Source organism: Apodemus sylvaticus, chromosome 1 (genome assembly GCF_947179515.1).
Source record: "Apodemus sylvaticus chromosome 1, mApoSyl1.1, whole genome shotgun sequence".
Lineage (NCBI taxonomy): Eukaryota > Metazoa > Chordata > Mammalia > Rodentia > Muridae > Apodemus > Apodemus sylvaticus.
The window spans coordinates 15,796,487-15,817,737 of record NC_067472.1 but is presented as its reverse complement, the minus strand read 5'-3'; the positions used below and the strand labels follow the sequence as shown (position 1 = coordinate 15,817,737).

The window sequence follows — 21,251 nt, the reverse complement described above, 5'->3', positions numbered from 1 at the left end:
GCTACACAGCAAATTAAAGAACAGTCTAAGCAAATTAGTAAGACCCTATCAAGACAAAACATAGAAAGGGGGGCTGGGGAACATAGCTTAGGGCAGAGCCCTTGCTTAGCTAAGTGTGTGAACCGCTGGGCTTAACTGCAGTACAGGAGGAAGGGTCTCCATTATATGCCTTCAACCCACATTAATTAGTACAGATAAAGTATCACTGAAATGTCTCAAGGAAACATATAGGATGTTTGATTCAACTACCCTATGGGAATGAAAACCAGGGCCAGGGCAGTAGTGAGGGAAGAGACAACTCACGATGACTTAAAAGGGCAATGGGCTGAAGTTGCTCTTTCTGTGTCCTTTTAAAAGGACCGAGTTCTTGAAGTGAACACCAAGGAAAGTAGTTGTGAGAAAGACAAGACTCAAAGCCAACGCAAACCTGTTCAAGTCAGAAAGTTCTTTGCTGACATGCATTTTGACAGGGTCTCATTCTACAGCCTGAGCTGATCCTGACCAACCATTCTCCTGCATGCTGAGATTACAGGCATGAAGAACAGTGACATCATTTTAGATTTATCTTTTTAAAGATTTGTTCCTTGATGATCAAGGAATTTTAGTGTCTACTAGGTAGGCATGAATGTTTACTGCCAAGCTACACGGGAGAGAAGAGGTAAGTCTCAGTTGAGGGCAGATAACAGGACTGAAGAGTGATTTCTCTAACTGTTCTAGAAATAGCTATACCTCACAGTTTCACTATTGACAGTACACTCCCTTTTGTTTTGTTTGAGACAGGGTCTTATTATGTTGCTCTGACTGTCCTAGAAATCACTCTGTAGACCAGGCAGGCCTCAAACTCAGAGATCCACCTGCCTGTGGTATTAGAAGAGGATACCACCACATCCAGCAGGATTACAATAGTGTTCCACAATGCCTAGTGTGCACAAAACATTTAAACTTATAAAAATAAACAAATCTTCAAAAATCTACCCCAACCTAGGGGCCATGGTGGCCTGTCTCTAATGCCAACACCTGGGAGGCTGAAGCAAGAGAATTCTGTGAGCTGAAGGCCAGCCTGAGCTACACAGTGAGTCCCAGGTTAGCCTAGGCTAATTCTGTCTTTTAAAAAAAAGGATTCAGCCGGGCATGGGGGCACACACCTGTAATCCCAGCACAGAGGCAGAGGCAAGCGGATTTCTGAGTTTGAGGCCAGCCTGGTCTACAGAGTGAGTTCCAGGACAGTCAGGACCACACAGAGAAACCCTGTCTTGAAAAACCAAAACCAAAACCAAAACCAAAACCAAAACCAAAACCAAAACCAAAACCAAAACCAAACAAACAAAAAAGATTCAGAGGCAGAGGCAGAGGCAGGCTGGTCTCTGTGAGGCCAGCCTGGTCTACAAATCGAGTTTCAGAACAGCCAAGACTGTTAACACAAATAAACCATGTCTTAGCAGGGCGGTGGTGGCACATGCCTGTAATCCCAGCACTCTGGGAGGCAGAGGCAGGCGGATTTTTGAGTTTGAGGCCAGCCTGGTCTACAGAGTGAGTTCCAGGACAGCCAGGGCTATACAGAGAAACCCTGCCTCAAAAAAACAAAAACAAAAACAAAAACCCAAACAAACAAAAAACAAAAAAACCCAAACAAACCAAAACAAAAACGTGTCTTGAAGCCCTCCATCCACCAAATAAGGATTCACAAGTCTTTTCTAGGAACAAAACAGAAAGTTGGTAGGCAGAGCTAACAAGGAGCCTGTCCTGTCTGTCTAACGTACTAAATGCTGTAAATCCAGCTAATGCCTAGTAACAGGTTTTAGGCTTTATCTTAGAAGAACTTTAGAATCTACTAGAGATTAAAATCCTGTTTTGTCCCCCACCCCCAGGGTTTCTCTGTGTAGCCCTGGCTGTCCTGGAACTCATGCTGTAGACCAGGCTGGCCTTGAGCTCAGAAATCCGCCTGCCTCTGCCTCCTAAGTGCTGGGATTAAAGGTGTGCGCCACCATTGCCTGGCGCTTTTCTTTTTCTTTTTTTCCTTTTCCCTCATTACTATGTAGCTGTTAACAGCTGCAGGGCCTCACTGCCCTCAAAGCCAGCTCTTTGGGAAGCTGTAAATCCTCTTGATTTTGTAGCATTAGTATTAATGAATTAGTATTCATTAGTATAATGAATGAATATTAATTCATAACTAATGGGCGAGTACTCCACATGTTGGAGACAGGCAAGGCAAATCAAATGTCTCTAACCTGATAAAAAACAAGTGCACGTTCTGTTGCTACAGAGAGGAAGGGGGGAGGGAAGAGGGAGGGGAAGAGAGTAGGGGAGGAGCAGGGGAGAGGGGGAGGGAGAGGGCCATAGTGTAGAAGCCTTCAGAGGCAGCTGGGGAAGAGAAGCAAGCATTCCGGGAGCAGCGGCTGATAGAGGAGATAAGCACAGGGGTGCACAGTAACCATGACTGCGGAGAGGACACTTGGGCTTGTCACCAATGGTCCTCACTGCCCTTCATCACCGAGGACTGCTCCTCTGGCTGTGCTGGGGAATGAGTCAGCACTTCATACATGTTAGATAAGCACTTACACGCACCTCTTCCCTGTTACTGAGTAAGCTGAGCTCCTTCCCTGGGAGCCGCCTCTCCTCTGCCTTGTGGACCCAAGGACCATTTTTATCATCACTTTTAACCCTGAGCGGAGGTGAAAGAGGATGAGGATACAGCTTGTCAATTTTCCCTTTTCTGATGTTCTCATGTACCACATGTTTTTTTATTTTTATTTTTTGTCTTGTTTTGTTTTAAATTATTATTGGATGGTGGCTGCTACTTCTGGAGAAAGATGTCAGCTGTCCTTCCCAAGCTGCTGCACGTGGCTTTCAGGCTGTTCAAAGCTTACAGCAGTAGGAGGGCCATATTCTTCCCTTAACATACAGAGTATAATATACAGACATTCTGTATGAAAATGACACAGACAGCTCCAATATCAAAGGAACAGGATCTGCTCTGCTACACAGGGAAAAAAAGAAAGTGAAAGCCATTTATAAAGGCAGCTTTAAGTGTGAGGATGGAGCACACAGCTGGCATCACAAAAGAGAACAAATATTGACTAGGAAACAACTGACAGATTAATAGCGCTCCATCCATCTGGCTGCAGAGAGCTGCTGGGGGAGCACTGAGAAGGCTCTGTCAGAGAAAGCTTGCCTGCTGCCGCACTGGGCGAGAACACTGGAGCACATGGTCACAGAACAGTTGCTGGCTGGTCCTGTCAGTTAAGAAACTCAGAAGAGCTACAACGATGCACTGGCAAGAAAAAGACACCAGAATATACAAGGTTTGGAATTTATTCCTTGGCTTTTCCAACTTAGAAGAAGGATGAAATGCAAAAAATGAGATTCGGGTATGTACAGACATATGTATGTATGTATGTATATGTGTGTATGTATATATGTATGTATGTATGTATGTGTGTGTGTGTGTGTATGTATGTATGTATTTAGTGTGGATATGTACAAGTGAGCATGTGTGGAGAACCAGTTCATGACCTGTGTCTTCAACTGCTTTTACCTTTTGTGTGTATGTGTATGTTGGAGTCTCTCACTAAACTTAGAAGTCACCTGTTCAGCTAGACTGTCTAGCTGGCAAGCTCCAGGATCCACCCACCTCTGCCGTAATGCTGGGATTACAGGCATGCCAGGCTCTTATGTGGACGATGGGGGCTGAGCTCAGGCCCCACGCTTGAGCAGCGAGCACATCACCCAAGTAAGACATCTCCATAGCTTCTTATTCTGTGCTTTTGATACAGGACACAAAAGCCTCAAATGAAAGAGCAAGGTGGGAATCCCTGCACTGGGTGGGCGGGAAAGGCAGGAGGCCAGGAGCTGAGGGTTAGCCTCAGCTACACAGGGAATTTAGCTATACACATGAGCTAAATTCATATAGCCAACGTAGGCTATATGAGTCTGGTTTTATATCTTTACTTTGTAGCAGCAGTTTTATATAAAGTTATACACTTATCAAGCTATACTCTAATAAAGACGAGAGAGAGAGAGAGAGAGAGAGAGAGAGAGAGAGAGAGAGAGAGAGAGGACTCAGATGGAACAGTGGGTCTGACTCCATGCCATGCTGATTCATTCGCATCTGTACTTTTCCATGGTATAGAGCTGAGCATGTGTGCTAACTGAGAAGGGGAAATCAGGCCAGACTCCAGGAAGACAAATGTCCAAGGCTATCTGCATCCTGGACTCAAAGCTGCCCAGAAGTAACTGTTCAGGGCAAAGAGCACAATCATGACTGGCAGTCCATCTCCTGAGCTCTCAGTTACAGCCAGAAGCCTTCATGGCGATCTGAACTCAAGTGTTCACATGGCTGGGATTTATGTCCATTTCTAAGTTATCGTGTCTTACTTTCTTTTGGTTTGTTGGAGTTTTAAGACAGGGTGGCATGCAGCACAGGCTGTTACTGAACTCACTGTGTAACCAAGGATAACTCTAACTCCTGCTTCCACCTTTCAAGTGCTGGGATTACAGGTATGAACTATCCTGTGGACATTTCTGACTTTCAGAAATCAAAAGTCACTGTGACTGGGAGCTCCACAATGAATGCCTCATCACCTGCTCTAAGACAGCAACCCATCAAGTTCCGCCCATCCTCTCCCTACAATGAAACAAACCCTTCAGACAGCAAGAGTGAAGGAGGCATTACCGCGTTTAAAGAACCAGCAAGCAATCTTGCACCGACTCTTCTCACCAGCCTGGTTTGACACCACCTCACCCCTACCCTTGCTCAAAGCTCTGTAACAGAGTCCCATCACTATAAAGAGCTCCCTGATCCTCCCCACCAGCGAGGTCATTGTGAGGAGAACAGTGACTTACCTGTTCCTCCGACAGTTGAGATATGTGATTCACAGCAGCATAGGACTCAATTTTGGGATTAAAGTGATTGATGATGGCTCTGAAATAAAGAATTAACATTACTATGGTCCCAGAGGGAAGACAGTGATAATCCAGATAATGACTGAGTATCCTTGGGTTTATTCTCATAAACTTGACATAAGCTACAGTGTCAAGCCTCCATCACACTGGCCTCTAGGCAAATTCTTAACAAGATTTCTTTGATTAGTGATTATTGATGTGGTCCTAGAGAGTAAGAAAGCATGCTGAAGTTCTAGAGAGATGCCTTGGTAGTCAATATTGACTGCTGTCCTTACAAAATACTCGGGTCAGTTCCTAGCAGCCAGCCAGTCACACAGGGTAGCTCACAACTGTCTGTAACACCAATTCTAGGGGGTCTGCACCCTCTTTAGGCCGCAAGGACGCTGCATGTGCCTGGTATATACACATGGGCAAACACACACAGACACAGAAATAAAAGTTAAAGTTAGGAGGGAAGGAAGGAGGGAAGAGAAAGGAGGAAGGAAGGAAGAAAGGAAGGAAGGAAGGAAGGAGAAGGAAAGGAAGGAAGAAAAAAAGAAAGAAAAAAGTATGCAAGTAAGCAAGTTGGGCAAGCCACAAAGGCCTATGAAGGCCCACGGCCTGTTTCAGCCCCAGCCTCAGGTTCCTGTCCGGAGTTCCTGCTCTGACTTTGCTCTGAGGGAGTGAACTGGGAGCTGTAAGATGTAATAAACCCTTATCTCTACAGTTGCTTCTGGCCTCGGTGTTTATCACAGCATTAGAACAAGGACCACAGTCCTTTTCCTAACTGTGAGGTTACAAATGGTGTGAACTGGAAACAAAGTGGGAAGGATTTACTAACCTACTGAAGAACCGAATTAAATGCCTCCAATGTGCAAATGAGCTACAGAGAAAAACATAAAAACAAAAATCATGCTAAGATTTCCTGAGATGAAAAGGGCCCAGGAGGTGTCCACTAGGGGGCCATGGTGCTCTAGTCAGAACGTGGAGTATAGGTGGGTACTCTGAAAGTAGACCAACAATGTAGACCAACAAAATACAGTCTCTGAGGAAGCTAAGCCTTATCAAAGGTGACATTCAGTCTTTATGCTTGTTAGTATTAGTTCCAAACCATAATTTAAATTCCATGCATTGAAACCAAAATCAAGTCTATCGCTTGATCACATCTAAAGTCATCACATCTTGTTAAATTTACCTCTCAAAAGAATCTCTGAGGGTCTGGAGAAAAAGTGCTTGTTAAGCAAACGTGAGAACCTGAGTTCAGAGCCCCCAGCACCAGTATAAGAGCTGAGCACAGTTGTGTGCTTGAGTCCCCAAATTGTGTGTGTGAGCGTGCGCGCGCGCACATGCGCACACGCACATACTCATGCAGAACATGTGTTGATGCAGACAGAGAGTTGGGTGCTAGTGTAGTGAAACATAATGAACTCCAGATGCAGTGAGACGAGATTGTGTTTTTAAAAAATTAGGTTCCCATGGGTACAGTAGTGTTGTGAATGTGAACGGTAACTACTTTCTGCTTGGCTATAAAGGCCTGCTGCACAGTCAGAAACACATGTCTAATACTGTAAATCTGGCCAAGAACCCGAGGTTGAAGAGCTCAAAAGTCCCAGGGATGAACCTACTACTACTGTTGGCTCAATGAACTTAAATGTCAAACTGCCCTACAAATCGGTATCTCTCAACCATGGACTAGTACGGCGGCTCTCAGACCTCATCAGAGAAGAAACTCACACTTGGTCAAGCACAGAGAATCAGGGTCAGTGGAGAGCTCAGCTACAGACGGGACACATCTATCTCACCCCTATCCATCAGGTTACGGGGTCACCATTGAAGATGGATAGGAAGACTCTGAGAGCCAAGATCAAGGCGAGGAGAGCAAAATGCTATCTTCTGAATCCTATCAGCTGGAGCTGCCTGTACAAATCCAGCCATTCAGTCCTGTAGCACGAGTCCCCATTCCAAACTGAGGAGTTGTGAACAGATGATAGTTTCTGGGGGAGGGAGAGGGTTTTATTTAAGGTGTGGCTCCTGGAAACTTGACCACACTCTGGTAATGGTCTCACACCCATGGGCAGCACAAACTGTAGACAATAGGTTATTTTTTTTTTAAAGAGGATTATACCCCAAGTCAAAGTTAGGGGTGTATTAGGAAGGGGATGTGGATCTGGGAGCAGTTAAAGGGAAGAGTTGGGGGTACATATGATTGAAGTACACTATAAAATACTCAAAGAATTAGCACAAGTATTAAAACATACATAGTGGAGAGGAGCTGATGGGGGAGGGAGAAACATTTTCTTCAGTGGTGTATCCACCAGGAAGGAGCCCATGATCTATAAAATAACCTTCACCCATGTTTATGTAAGCACCCTTAACTAAACTCGATGGGGTCACACCTGCCAGAAAGGGCCATTAAGGTTGAAGGGACTGAAAGCGGGGCAAGAGAAGGTAATTAGGGCACTGATATTACCAAAATACAGTAGATACATATACAAAAATATCCTAATAAATCAATTATGTTAACATATGCAAATAAAAATAAAAATACAAAATTGTAGGCAATATAGTTTACTGAGAAAAATGTAAATTGCTCCTCTCATCCATTATGAATCTGGCACAACTCTTCCATAGACGCAATTTCCCAGGTCTAAGATATATCACATGGATGAAACATACAGAAGTTTTTTATGAAACAATAAATAAATCATAGTTTTCATTCAGGAGCCCAGAAGAGAACAACTGTTTCCATCCCTGGGTTCCCTGGAGGAATCAGCAGTCTCTGAGACTGTGTAAGCCCTTTGGGCAGGAACGGAAACAAAGTCAAGGTGTTCACTGCAAAGATTCTTCAAAGTTTTACACTAAGATGATCTCTTTAAGATCGCCAGATTTACATTAAGAGTCTGAGGGGACACAGGTGTGGCAGCAAAAAGCAAACACCAAGTCCTAGTGCAGGCAACTGCCTGAAGGTGCTAAGAGCTTGGACCCTTAAGCTCAACCTTCAGAAGAGGTTCAGTCCTTATTTTCAACTGTGATCATCAGGGAAAAGGTCTCCATTTTGTTTACTGGGTTTTGGTCATATGGAATGCTATTTCTCTTCACCACTAAAAAGCTTGAGTCTTATTTTTTTCCAGGAGGCCTAGATAAAATAACACTGTTTCCATGAACATAATGAAAAAGAAACAAAACAAAAAACAAACAAAAAACCCAAACCCAAGGACTTTAGATGTGGAGAAAGAAGCCCCCCCAGTGCTTAGAGTCCTGACTCTTCACTAAGCACTGTGGCACATAGCTATAATCCCAGCACTCAGGAGGCCGAAGGATTTAAGGCCAGCCTGAGAAAAGGAGACTCTATCTCAAAAATACAGGATCGGGATGTATCTCAGTGGTAAAGTATCCAGCTAGCATGTGTAAGACCTCAGGTTAGATCACTTAGTAGTGGGGGAAATCTTGACTCTTCTACTTATTTGCTGTAAGAATTAAGCACTGGGTTTTTCATGTTTTCTTATACACCATCTCACTAACTTGGCCCAAAGGGTAGGTATGAGTGAGTGTGTATCCCTGTGTGTGTGTGTGTGTGTGCATCTCTGAGAGTGTATGAGTCTGTATGTGAATGTGTGTATATATGTGTGTGTCTCTGTGTATATATGTGTGTCTCCGTGTGTGTGTGTGTGTGTGTTTGTGCATGTATGTGTGCCCCGGTGTGTGTGTGTCTGTATGTGTTTATGTGTCTGTGTGTGTGTGTCTCTATGGGTGTATGTGTCAGGATATGAGTGCGTTTGTGTCTGTGTGTTTCGCCACTGATTACCAGTAAGCTAAATCCTCATCTGTTTTTTGTTTGTTTTGTTTGTCTGTTTAGTTTTTTTCTTTTAAGCAATTTCTCCTTTCCTTGACCATTCTGTGATATAGTATACAATATACTACAGAGAGTATTCCTGGGTATCTGGTGATCATAAGTGGGGAAAAACATTCTATGCTTTTAAATATTCCTAAAGTAGAAACCTTCACACACACACTGGCCTCTGAGAAGAGGGGAAGGCACGACTGAGTAGTGTGTGTCAGTTGATAGTTTGTTTGAGGTTTAGTTCTTTTAATTTTACACTAACTTTTCTTTTCACCTTCACAACTTCACACACACTCCCATTTCATGCAATAATAAACTTCTTACCTTATGGAGCCAATGAATCTTTAGCCCATACAATTCAATAACAAAAGCAACAAAAAAAGCAATTTCCCTTGATGCCAGTTAACAGCAGTGCATTACAAGCCTCAGAGCCTCTACTGATTAACATTTAACAAAATAAATCCGCAAATAACAATTCCTTTCAACCTTTTCACTTTGAAACTATCTAAGCAGAAACTTCCTCTACTGACTTGTTGGGCGTTCCTCTATGCTATCCTCGAGCTTTGTCCGTTCACACCAGTGCCCTCCTTACAAGCCTGCCCCTGAGGCCATTCTTCTCAAGACCAAAGACCAAAATAAATAAGTAAATGCACGCACTTTTAAACTTAAATGGAAAAAGGGAACCCTAGTAGGAAAGGCACTATGACAACAGATGATGAAGCCCATGAAAACAAAGATGGCGGTCCAGGATGTGGGCGGAGCCAAGATGTGGGCAGGGCCAGGGTGAGAACATGCAGGAGAGGGTTGGTGGTGTGGCTACATTGGTGCAATGCTTGGCTAGCGGGAAAGAAGTCCTTCATTCAACTCCCAGTCCACATTGACTAGGTGTTTGTGATGCCACCAAATGGGAGGTAGAGGCAGGAGGATCATGAGTTCTGCAATAAATATAAAAATAATCAAAGTGATATCATATTACATGCACATGTGAAAGGCCGTAATGAAGCTCCTTATTAACATGATAAAAATAAGAGAAACATCCTAATTAACATGATAAAAAGGAGATGAATAGGCATTTTGCCAGCTGACAAGAAGAATCAGCCACTGGCCAGGACAGCTAGTTGCTGGCTTGCTGTACTAACTGGTCAAGGGGCCTAAGACACTATTGTTGTTGTTGTTTTGAGTTTTTTGTTTTGTTTTGTTTTTCTGAGACAGGTTTTCTCTGTGTAGCCCTGGCTGTCCTGGAGCTCACTCTGTAGACCTCGAACTCAGAAATCTGACTGCCTCTGCCTCCCAAGTGCTGGGATTAAAGGCATGCGCCGCCGCCGCCACCGGCGCCACCGCCACCACCACCACCACCTGGCTATTTTCCTGATTTCTAAGTGGAAAACACATGTGTCAGGCCAGGGAAGTTACCTGCCTACTGTCTTCATTTTTCAGGGGAATGAAGGTTCACAACTTGCTAAACTGGAGACAGCAGGGGGTTGACATGTATGAACATGTCCTCCTGGCAGCTGCCGCCTCTCCGAAGCTTGTGCGTGACTGTCTAGCTGGAGAGTGTAGGCTTTCTACCTTAACACATGGCTTCACCTGCTGGAAGCCAGGCAACAAGCTATAGCTACTTTCCTTGAAAACGATTGGTTTATTCTTATTCCTTGTGTCTGGTGGAGAACAAGCTGAGTTCTAGTTCTTGTGTCCTCAAATCACAGATTTCAGCCGAGTAAGACACCGCAGCCTTTACTTGGCTAAGTCACCTCTTGCACTTCCTATGAGACAACAGACATGTCTTCCTGCGTTAGCTGCTAGCTTTACTTTTTTTTTTCTTCAGTCTTTGCCATCAATGCCTATGAAGAATTAGCCACAGAAGCTGAAAGGCCCGTCCTCTGCCTATAAAGGACATAAGTTACACATTCCTCTCAGAAACGTCCACTTTCTTAGAAAATCTTTCCCTCAATAAGTGAACAAAATAAAATCTTCCTAAAGATAAATGACTCATGTGATGGACCCAACCTGTTCAGATTCTATTACTCTGTAATAGAGGATGCTCCTTCCCTCCATCTCAAAGACAGGATTTCTCTGCGTAGCTCTGGTTATCCTGGAGTGAACTCTGTACACCAGGCTGGCCTTGAACTCATAGATACGCCCCCTGCCTCTGATGGAATTAAAGACGTGCCATCACCACCTTGCCTTTAATTACTAATTTTTAGATTTATTTTTATTTTATGTGCACATTTTCCCTGCATGTATGTATGTGTGAGTGTATCGGATCCCCTGGAACTAGATACAGACAGTAGCTACCACGTGGGTTCTGGGAATTGACGCTGGGTTCTCTGGGAGAGCAGCAGTGCTCCTAAATGCTGAGGACTCTGCAGTCCTCAGGCTCCCTCTGTCTCTACTGGCAGGTCAGGAATAGCTTGGGAAATGCTCCTGAGGCTAGAAAATAAAACTGTTGGAATCTGGCCCTCGGTTTCCTCCCTGGAAGCAAGATCTTGCTTTACTCTCAGAAACACCTACAAAAGGTAAAGAAACAAAACAGGTCATCTGGAATTATATATTACATTCTTCTGTTTTTCTTGAGAAAATAAAAAGCCCTAAACATACCTGGCAGAAATTCTCAAGAGTGACAATCAGCTAAAAATCCCAAGAAGCAACCTAATTTTAATTAATAGGAAACATTTTAACCTTTTGAAAATGACTTGAACATGTTCCAAAAATGACATGGGAAAAAATCCTGAGATACTTTAGTTACATCTTATTCTTATTAGCCCAACTAATCTATTATTATAGAAAAAAATTAAGCATGAAAAGTGAAGGAGGCAAAAAAAACAAGGTTATCACTTCAAAAATGGAGGCAACTTTTAGCAGTTTACACACTGGGAATGGAGGAAATACTCAGTGGGTCCTACACCCATGAGAGAAGAGGCGATCAGCTAAGCAAATACCACAGATACACTCAGTGCTAGAAAGGAAGAATCTCATTATTGAGCCCGGTGGTGGTGGTGGCAGCGGTGGTGGCGCACACCTTTAATCCCAGTACTTGGGAAGTAGAGGCAGTCATATCTGTGAGTTTGAGGCCAGTCTGGTCTACAGGCTGAGTTTCAGGATAGCCAGGGCTACACAGAGAAACCCTGTCTCAAAAAGCCAAAAACCTAAAACCAAAACCAACCAAGCAAACCAAACCTGTTTGTGAACAGAGGAGGAAGCCAGCTGCCAAGCTCTACTGCATGAGCAGTTCCAATGCTTGTGCATAGAGAAGCAGGATGGTGGGCCATGTGGATCCCAGGCTGGATCTCCAGGGCACCAAGGAAAGAGTGAAATGACACTAAAAGACATGGAAAGAGGGCTGCTCTCTATCCCAAGGGAACCCTTTGGATCTCCTTAGGAAAGGCAATCATTGAGATTGCCAAAGTAATTAAGCAAGTGAGCACTTGCCGTAAAGCCCACATCAGTTAAGTGAGCAGAGATGAATCTTATTACAGTGCACTGTCAGCCCTGAGCCTGCAGGCGCTAACCACTGAGCCATGGTACTGCTCTGCCCTGAATACTCGCCACTAAGGGTGACAGAGTGCTTTGCCCTTCCTGCCAGCTCTGATGAGGGCTGTTGTCACCTGCTTTGGCAGTGACATATTTAGAATCCTGACACTGTGGTTTCCTATAAGCCACAGTACTGCTTCTGTGAGCAGGTGATGGCTGGCTGGAAAAAGCCGCGCAAGGTGCAGAGGATCAGCGTGCCCAGTAAACTAAAAAATAAATGGAGAACCAACTCTAATTAAGACTGTCTCAAAGAGAAAAGTTGACACCATCTGTCGTAAACTACCTGCTTGGAAAAAGAAATAATACCAAGGACACCTTTCCACACCAAGGGCGCATCAATATTAGCTTTGCTCATGAGCTGGCGTCAGAGACTGATTTTCAACAGCTTAATGGGTACCACCGTTTAATAAAAAAGGTTTACTAGAGGAAATGGCTATTTATCCTAAGATTTACAAATGGCACCTCAACACCTTTTGGTTCTATTTTGTCCTATGAATAGTTTGGGGAGCTGAAATGAAAGCTCAAAACGGACTAAATGACAGCTTATTGTCAGAGACTCAGCCACAGGAACTCTCAAAAGGGGAACAGTAGAAAGGTAACTGTGGAGACAAATTCAAACATCAATTAAACTCATTCTAAAAACTGCATCAAAGACCATATGTCTATTGCTCCAAGGAGAAAATTTGAATAGACAGAGGTAGGTAAGGCTGGAATCTAGAAACCAGTAACCTTGTAACTCACTGTAGAGTGGACCCGGCGGCACTGCTGGGTAACAGACGTGATACTTTACTAACTGGGTTTCAGCATGAACCAGATGCTGGGGCGCTGAGTACACATGCACCCTCACACGCACACCCTCTGCTCACACACATGATTTAAAATAAAATAATACATCTTTTTGTTTGTTTTTTTGAGACAGGGTTTCTCTGTGTAGCCTTGGCTGTCCTGGAGCTCACTCTGTAGACCAAGCTGTCCTCAAAGTTAAAGAGTCACCTTCCTCTACTTCCTACGTGCTGGGTTTGAAGACACATGTCATCACACTAATTTCCTTTGGTTCTCTGTGGACTTACACGAGTAGATATTTGGGAGGTAGCAAGATAGTTCAGTAGGTATGATGCTTAGTTTTGGGTTTCTTACAATTCTTTGTTTATTATATATACCTTAGAGTATGTATGTATGTATGTCAGGGTCAAAGGTAACTTAAAGGAATCCATTGTCTATCATGTAGGTCGGGAGAGATCAGACTCAGGTTGTTACACTTGGCGGCAAGAGCTTTTTCTCACAGACTCATTTTGCTGGCCCTGATAGTTAGTTCTGATTGTCAACTTGCCATAGTCCAGAATCATCTGGAAAAAGTCTTAGTGAGAGAATGTTTAGACTAGGTTGGCCTGTGGACATGCTCATGAGGAACTTTTTGTAATTGCGGTCGGTCGCCAGACTCACCCTGGATGAGAAAGTACCATTCCCCAGGCTTGGCTCTTGGACCACATGGAGGCTGAGCATAAGTAATGCACACGGACATTCTCTGGCTGTAGGGGTATTTGGGGGCGGGGCAGGGCGGGGGCGGGGCAAAGACTCATTACATAGTCCTGGCTGGCTGGCAACCCACTCTGTAGACCAGGCTGGCCTCAGACTCATAGGAGTCCACCTATCTCTGCCTCTAGGGCTGGGATGAAACCGTGTCCCCAGCTCTCCCTGTGGCATGATGAGTGGCTTTGACTTCTAGCCTGGGTTCCATGAGGTGCTGGACTAGCACCTAGAGTTGAGAGCAAAGAAAACTTTTCTCCCTTAGAGTTGATTTGTCAGGGTGAGTTAACCACAGCAGCAACAACAACAACAACAACAAAACTAACACAAGCAGGTAAGGGTCTTATCCCCAGGCCTGATGACCTGGATTTGACCTCTAGATCTGGCAGCAGCTGCCCTCTGATTTCTACAGGTGTGTCCTCTCCCGACTCAAAATAAATGTAATTTGAAAATGTAAAGAAGTATGCACGGGAAGGGCCTCAGTGAAAGATGACAGAGGCGATGCCTCTAGAAAGAACCTCAGCAAACAGCTCACTGCTCTAGACACCTAAGTCAGTGGCCCATGACAGCACAGAACACACAAACTCCTTCTGCAGGGCCTCTACTTTACAGAAATGAGAAAACCTAACATTTAGTCAGTGAGGGTTTCCAAAGGCACTGTTAAAATTGCTTATAATTCAGTAAATCGGCAAAGATTAAAAACAGTATTAATTGCCTTGATATGTTGCTTAAAACAGATGAAAAACAATAAGCAATGCTATCAATAATTCACTTTACAGTAGCTTTAGCTGTCTCAAAGTCCCCATTTGGATAATTAAAACTTTCTGGCTCTCCTCTCATTATTCTGGAGTGATTAAAAGCCAGTAAATTTCTACTGTATTGGGATAAACAATCCAATTCATCACCAAGAAAGGAAACTAGTGACAATTCCAAAACCCATATCACACCTTGGCTACACTAGGTTAGTACAGGGCCTGGCCATGATTTCTTACTGACTACTAAGAACTACAGAGACTTTTAGAATGAAACCTCCATAGTGTGCTTTAATTTTGTCTTAATTTAAGATTTATTTATTTTTATTTTATAAGCATGGGTATTTAGCCTGTATATATTCTGTGTATCACGTGACTGTCTGGGGCCAGAAAAGGCCAGAAGAGGGTGCTGATCACCTGGAGCTGGAGTTACAGAACCTATCAGGCACTATGTGGGTACTGGGAATTACACCTAGGTCCTCTGGAAGAACAAGTGCTCTTAACTGCTGAGCCATCTCTCCAGCTCCCTGTAAGCATTTCTTGATTATCTCAGTATTCTCTCGATAGCCTAAGGTAAGGCAGGCTCAGGTAGGGTAGTTACTCTGAAACACAGTACTTTGGTTATTTTTCCACTGCCATGATAAAACACTGTGACAGAGGCAATTATAGAAAAAAAAGTTTATTTGGGACTTGAAGTTTCAGAAAATCATGGCCATGGCCAGGAGAAAGGCAGCAGGCGGTAGGCATGGTACTGAAGCAGTAGCTGAGAGTTCACACTGTGAGACACACAAGAAAGACAGAGAGCTAACTGGCAACAGCATGAATCTTCTGAAACCTCAAAGCCTACCCCGGTGAGGTGGAGACAGAGTATTCAAATACTCAGTCTATGGGACCAATGGAGGTCGTTCTCACTCAAACTGGCAGCGTCAGAGCCGGTTTAAAGACCTACAAGATGAAGTCATTCCTTCCAGCTCTCCATGTACTGTACTGTGGGGCTGGAAGGCTGTGCGACCAGGGGAGCCAGTCTGGAGGAGAGTGAGGTCGAGCTGTATCTAATCCCCCAAAATCTTGTCCTGAGACCAGCAGGAGTAGGACTACTTCCTTCCTGCTCTGGGCCTGCATGCTCCAGAGCATGTAGCCTTGTGGTCTTCCACTTCTGTCCCCTGTGAGGTAGTCAGGTAGCCTGGTGGCCAGGTTACAGGTTAAACTTCCTCTCTCCTTATAAGGATATGTCCGGCAAGCACCTGGAATTCTTCATGCATACCAGGCCCCAGCCAATGATGTACACTCATCCCCCAAACTCCTACCCATTCTCTAGGGTTTATAGAGCCTTTATTCTCCCCAGTAAGGAGAGCTGTTTCACTGAAAACTGTCTCTGGGGGAGGCTGTTTCTCCTGTACGCTCTGAGCCAGATCCTGCCTAAGCCACCTGTCCCAGCTAAGCTCCATCCCCTCCAGTCCAGCCCAGTGCTCAATGTGCTTGGGAATTTGAAAGGGAGAAACAGCCCCAGGGTGGCACTGTTCTATACTGTTCTATGCTAGGAGCAGAGGTTACAAAGGAAACTGAGATAACCAAAAATCAGGGTTCCTGTCCTTAGGAAATGGCCAGCTGTGACCACAGACATATGAAGAGCCACATCAATGTGACAAATGTTTTAAGTGAGAAATATACAAAGTCCTATGGCAATGCAGGTGTGAATCATTCTGCCACAAAGAATCCAGGATGTTTTTAAGAACAGTAATCGCTGAGCTAAATTCTGAAACATAAATAGAATTTTGTTGGGTAAAAAGAATATTGGCAAAGCCTTCTGGGTAAAAGCATGTACACAGATCTACTGTGAGACTCTGGCCAAGTCTAATGTGTCCATATTTTGGGACAGACAAAAGAGAGACACTAATGGCAGGAAGTAAATTGGGATCACAATGACCTGTGGGAACTCTGGACATCATCCTATCAGTCAGAGAGTGAAGGAAGCTTAAAGCGCGGAGTCTTTCTAATGAGATAGTTCAGGAATAGGGAAGAACATACTGAACCCCTCAAACGTGGGGCTGCCACCTACGACTCTCATCAGTGGAAAGACCTACACTTCTCCAGCCCTTGTAACTGAGCAGACTAGATGGTGGCTACTGGAATAGGACGAAAGAAATATTCTGAAATACCTTGCTCTCTGTGGAAGGTTACAAGTCCTTATATAAAAACAGTGGCTGTAGGAATGGAGAGGAAATTGAAAGAACCTACTGATTTAAGGAGAGCAGTGAAAGAAAAATCTTGTCAGTTTTGAGATTTCTATGTTAGGTACTGAATGGTTAACAGCATCATTAGCTGAAACAACCCAGAGAAGGAAAAGATCCTGACTTGTGAAGTCAACACCTATTTTTTATAAGGTCATGTTGAAGGACCCATGAGTCACATTAGGTAGCATGTGAAGTCCAAGAGGCAAGGCTACACTAGTAGTAAAGACTGGAACCCTGCTCACGTGGGGAACTGCTGGGAATCAAGTGTGTAGACACAAATCAGTTAAGGAGATAATAGAAAGAATGGTACTCTAATAGTGTCTCCACCTCAGGGTGGAGGGAAGCCAGTCCCACACCCTGCGACACCGGGTAGTTTCTAACTTTCAACTATTTCTGAATGTCATTCTCCACCTGTCTAGACTGATACCTCCTGCTGGAGATAACAGAGGAAGGGATGAAAGAAGACAGGTTCGTGTCCTAGACCTTAGAGATACCAAGTTGTGCTTCAAATATCTAGCAAAGGGGAAAAGAAATGGCATCCTGCTCAAAAAGGAAATAAGTCTGTTTCTTCTAAATGTAGCCTGCTTACAGATGTATTCAAATTTCCTGTGCTTTCTGAGTTCACCCATTACTTTTCTAGAGCCATAGAGTGGTGCTTTTCTTTTGAGAGAAATTTCTGAATTGTGACCCTAATTACTTTTTATTTTGTTTGCAGTGGGGTTTGTACAGGTTATTATTCTCAGTCACTGTCATGAAGGACCTGATGAAAAGCAGCTTAAGGACTGAGGGGTTATTTGGCTCACAGTGGATGGGGTGACACAGTCCATCACAGAGGAAAGCCATGGGGGCAAAGGTGCCAGGCAGCCAGTCACGCTGCCTTGGAAGTCGGGAAGCAGAGTGGGCACCCTATTACTTTCTCTTTTTCTCTCAGTCTAAGACTCTTCTTTAGTGTCACTGATATTTGGGTGTGGAGGTGGATGCCATGTCTTCTTTCTTCAGTTAAGTCTCCCTGAAAAAGCTCTCACAAGTGTGCCCAGATGCATCTACCTAGATGATATTAAATCTTGAAAAGTTGTCATTTGTGGTATTTTGAATGAGAAATGTCCCTTATAGTCACTCAGAGTATGTTCTTGCTTGACTAGGCAGACTAAGGAAACAAACTATCTTAACCAAAATCAAAGGCCATAGGATCCGGCGGTGCTGTTTGGGGTTTAGGTACTGCAGCCTTGCTAAAGGAAGCCTACCAATGGGAGCCTCCGTACCGCACTTTGCTCTTTCTGCTTCGTGTCTATGGCTCACAATGTGAGCACTGTTTCCTGCTCCTGCCCACGCTTGCTAACGTCACATGGACTCTACTCTGCACAACCATAAGCCAAAATAAACTATTTCTACAAAAAACTGATGAAACAATTGGCTTGGATGTTTTATCACAACAATAGAAAAGTAATTAATATTGTGCTAAAGACAAACTACTATAAGCTTGGGACATTGCAAAGACAGGCCCTGAATCCTAGGCTCAAGCAACCCTCCAGCCTTTGCCTCCTGAGTAGCTGAGTCTTCAGATGTAACTCACTACACCTTGCTCTGGTAACTTTTTCTTTCTCTTTCTAGTTTTTCCAAAGTGCGACCAGAAACCCAAGAACTGGGATAATACTTTTGATCCTGTAGTATTATATATCTTTTGTGGTAGTTTGGATAAGAATGGCCCCCATAGACCAATCTTGTTGTGCATCTCTCTCCAGCACAAACTCTGCCTATGTGTCACCATGTTTCCAGCTGTGACGATAATGCCAGTCCCAGTTAAAAGTTTCCTTTATAAGAACTGCCATGCTTTACAGTGGTAAACACGGATATAGACACCTGCATACAGGAATAGGTAAAAATCTATTAGGCCATCAGTGACAGGCCTGTTCTTCAGCTATAAGTGATCTAGGAAAAAAACATGATGAAGAATCAGGGTTATGAGGCCAGAGACTTCAGAGTTCCATAATACATGTTCTCTGGAAGGACACCTAAGACAGAGAGGGGGAAAGGAATTTTTGCTCTGGGAGTTATCTTGTTGTTTGGCAGGACAGATAGGAAACAGACTATCTTAACAAAAGTCAAGGACAACAAAAGTCAGGCTCATATATTTGAATACTTGGTCCTCAGTTGGTGGAACTGTTTGGGAAAGTTAAGGGGGTATGCACCTTGTTGCCTAGGTGCACCTAGCCATGAACTCCTGAGCTGTCTGCCTCTATTTTCTACATGCTGGATTTCAAGTATGTATACTCCATAATGTTTGGTCTTAATAAATGAAGCGTTAGCCAGCAGTGATGGGACACACCTTTAATCTCAACACTGGGAAATAAGAAGCAAGAGGATATCTGTGAGTTTGAGGCCAGCCTGGTCTACAGAGTAAGTTCCAGGACAGCCAGGGCTACACAGAAAAACTGTCTCAATAAAATAAAACAAATAATAAATGACGCTTTAAAAGAGAAACTAAACTCAGCATGTGACACATGGCAGCATTCAGCAGGTGGAGGCCAGACTGCTGTGTATAGCCTGCTCTAGGCCAACCAGGGCTATATACCAAGAACCTGTATTGGAAACAAACCAAGTCTAAATTATATCATAAACCTTGAATAACTGGATGCAAGCCCCAAGCTGGGGAAGTGAGCCCTCATGCATGGCTGCTGGCCATCAGCGCGAGGCAACCACTTTACAGTGAGCCGTCCTCCTCGGAGCAACCCTGCACTGATTTATATAATGCTCACATATGAGACACACAGGAGTCCTATCCTCCCATTGTGTCTCCCACTCAAAAATATACAAACCCTTAAAACCTAGAAGAAATGTGAAGAAAATCTAAGCACTTAAATTCTAACTCTTTCACTAAAACTATTTTCAAAAGGTTGTCACACACAAACATGGGAGCAAGTGCCCTAGGTTCAGTCTTCCAGGAAGGACACAGCGCCTCAAGCCTGCAGTCTCAGCACTGGGAAGCGAGGACAGACAATCAGGTGCTCAGGGTTACCCTGAGTTACACGGCCAGTTCAGGGCCAGCCTGGGCTCCACTAGACTGCTTTAAATTTTTTTTCAAAGAAAGATGAACCCCTTATATATCCTTTTCTATGAATATCTTTTTTCCCTGATTCTAAAAATTATAGTACAGTTTTCATACAGTAAAATGCACCTACTCCAGTGATATGACGGCTCATTTTTAAATGTATTTTTCACTTAAACCCTCTTTGTGGTTTGCACATGTATGTGTATAAATGTGTATGCACATGGTATGTGTTGAGGTGAGAGTTTAACTTTGGTTGTCATTCCTCAGGAGTAGTCCACCTTGATTTTGCTAAAAATAAATCTCTCCATCCGTATGCATATCTTTATTAGTTTGTTTGCCTACACAATTCTAACCACCACAATAAACACACAGTTTCCCAAGTTTAGAAAAAGGTGCATCACTATGAACTCACTACAATCAAGATGCAAAACAGTTTTATCACCCCAAAAGTTCCTCGGTGCCTACTGAGAGTCAATCTGTCTCAACTCTAGTGTCTAGCAACTGATCTAAATTCTGTCCCTTTAAGATTGACATTTCCAGAGTGTAATATAAATGGAATCATATGATATAGCCTAGATTCTTTTATTATGTACAATGCAATTAATTCATCCATATTACATGTACCACAGCTACTCTTGAGTGTTAAGTGGGATTTTGATTACATGGACATTCCACAGTTAGGACACATTTGGGTCCTCTCCAGGGTTGACAGCTTATGAATAAAGTCACTGTGGACACTCATCTAAGCCCTGTCATTGCCACATGTATGTGGGTGCTTATGAGAGGACGGAGGCTGGAGGGTCTGCTTTACGACACATCAGCCTGGCTTTGTTCACGCTCATGCCTTTTCTGTATAGCAGAGATCCTTGGAGACGCCTCTCTCCCTGGTTTGTTCAGAGCAATGCTCTGCCCTGACTCTGGATCACTTTCAGGTTCCATTCATGCTTTGCTTACTTTAGTCCCAGATCATTAATAAGAATGCCGACTGGGCCTGGGTGCCTCACAAGTGCCCTGCAGCACCCCGGGAAATGCCATCTCCCCAGCCTGCACTCTCGGTTTTACACATTTCACAGCTCATTCTTCGACAACTTCTCCTCTGTTTTGTTTTCACAGGGTCTCACATAGCCCATACTGGCCTTAAATATTAAGAAATATTTAAGCGTGGTTTTGAACTTTTGATTCTCCTGTCTCAGCCTTCTGAGTGTTCAGGTTACAGATGTGAACCAGCATATCCACTGCTATCCCTTTCGACAACTACAGAAAAATGAAGCTGAACTTTCCCAACTCATTGGCAGTCAGTGTGCTTGTCACAAATCATGAATATAAACTAAGGCTAACATGGAGTATATTCAGAAAATTCAATGCTGTTCCCTAACATTGGTTTAAAAGCAACTGTGGGCTTTGCTGTCCCTAAAACAGACAGCACCCAGTCCTTT

The 21,251-nt window shown here is 43.8% G+C and overlaps 1 protein-coding gene across 1 annotated transcript in view; it reads right to left on the bottom strand.

Annotated features, from left to right (window-relative positions):
- Armh3 (armadillo like helical domain containing 3) overlaps positions 1–21,251 on the bottom strand; it is a 190,040-nt gene that overhangs the window by 33,021 nt on the left and 135,768 nt on the right. The window contains exon 24 of the mRNA XM_052184763.1: positions 4,843–4,921. Coding sequence (XP_052040723.1) covers positions 4,843–4,921 — 79 coding nt within the window. The remainder of the gene's footprint in view (positions 1–4,842; positions 4,922–21,251) is intronic.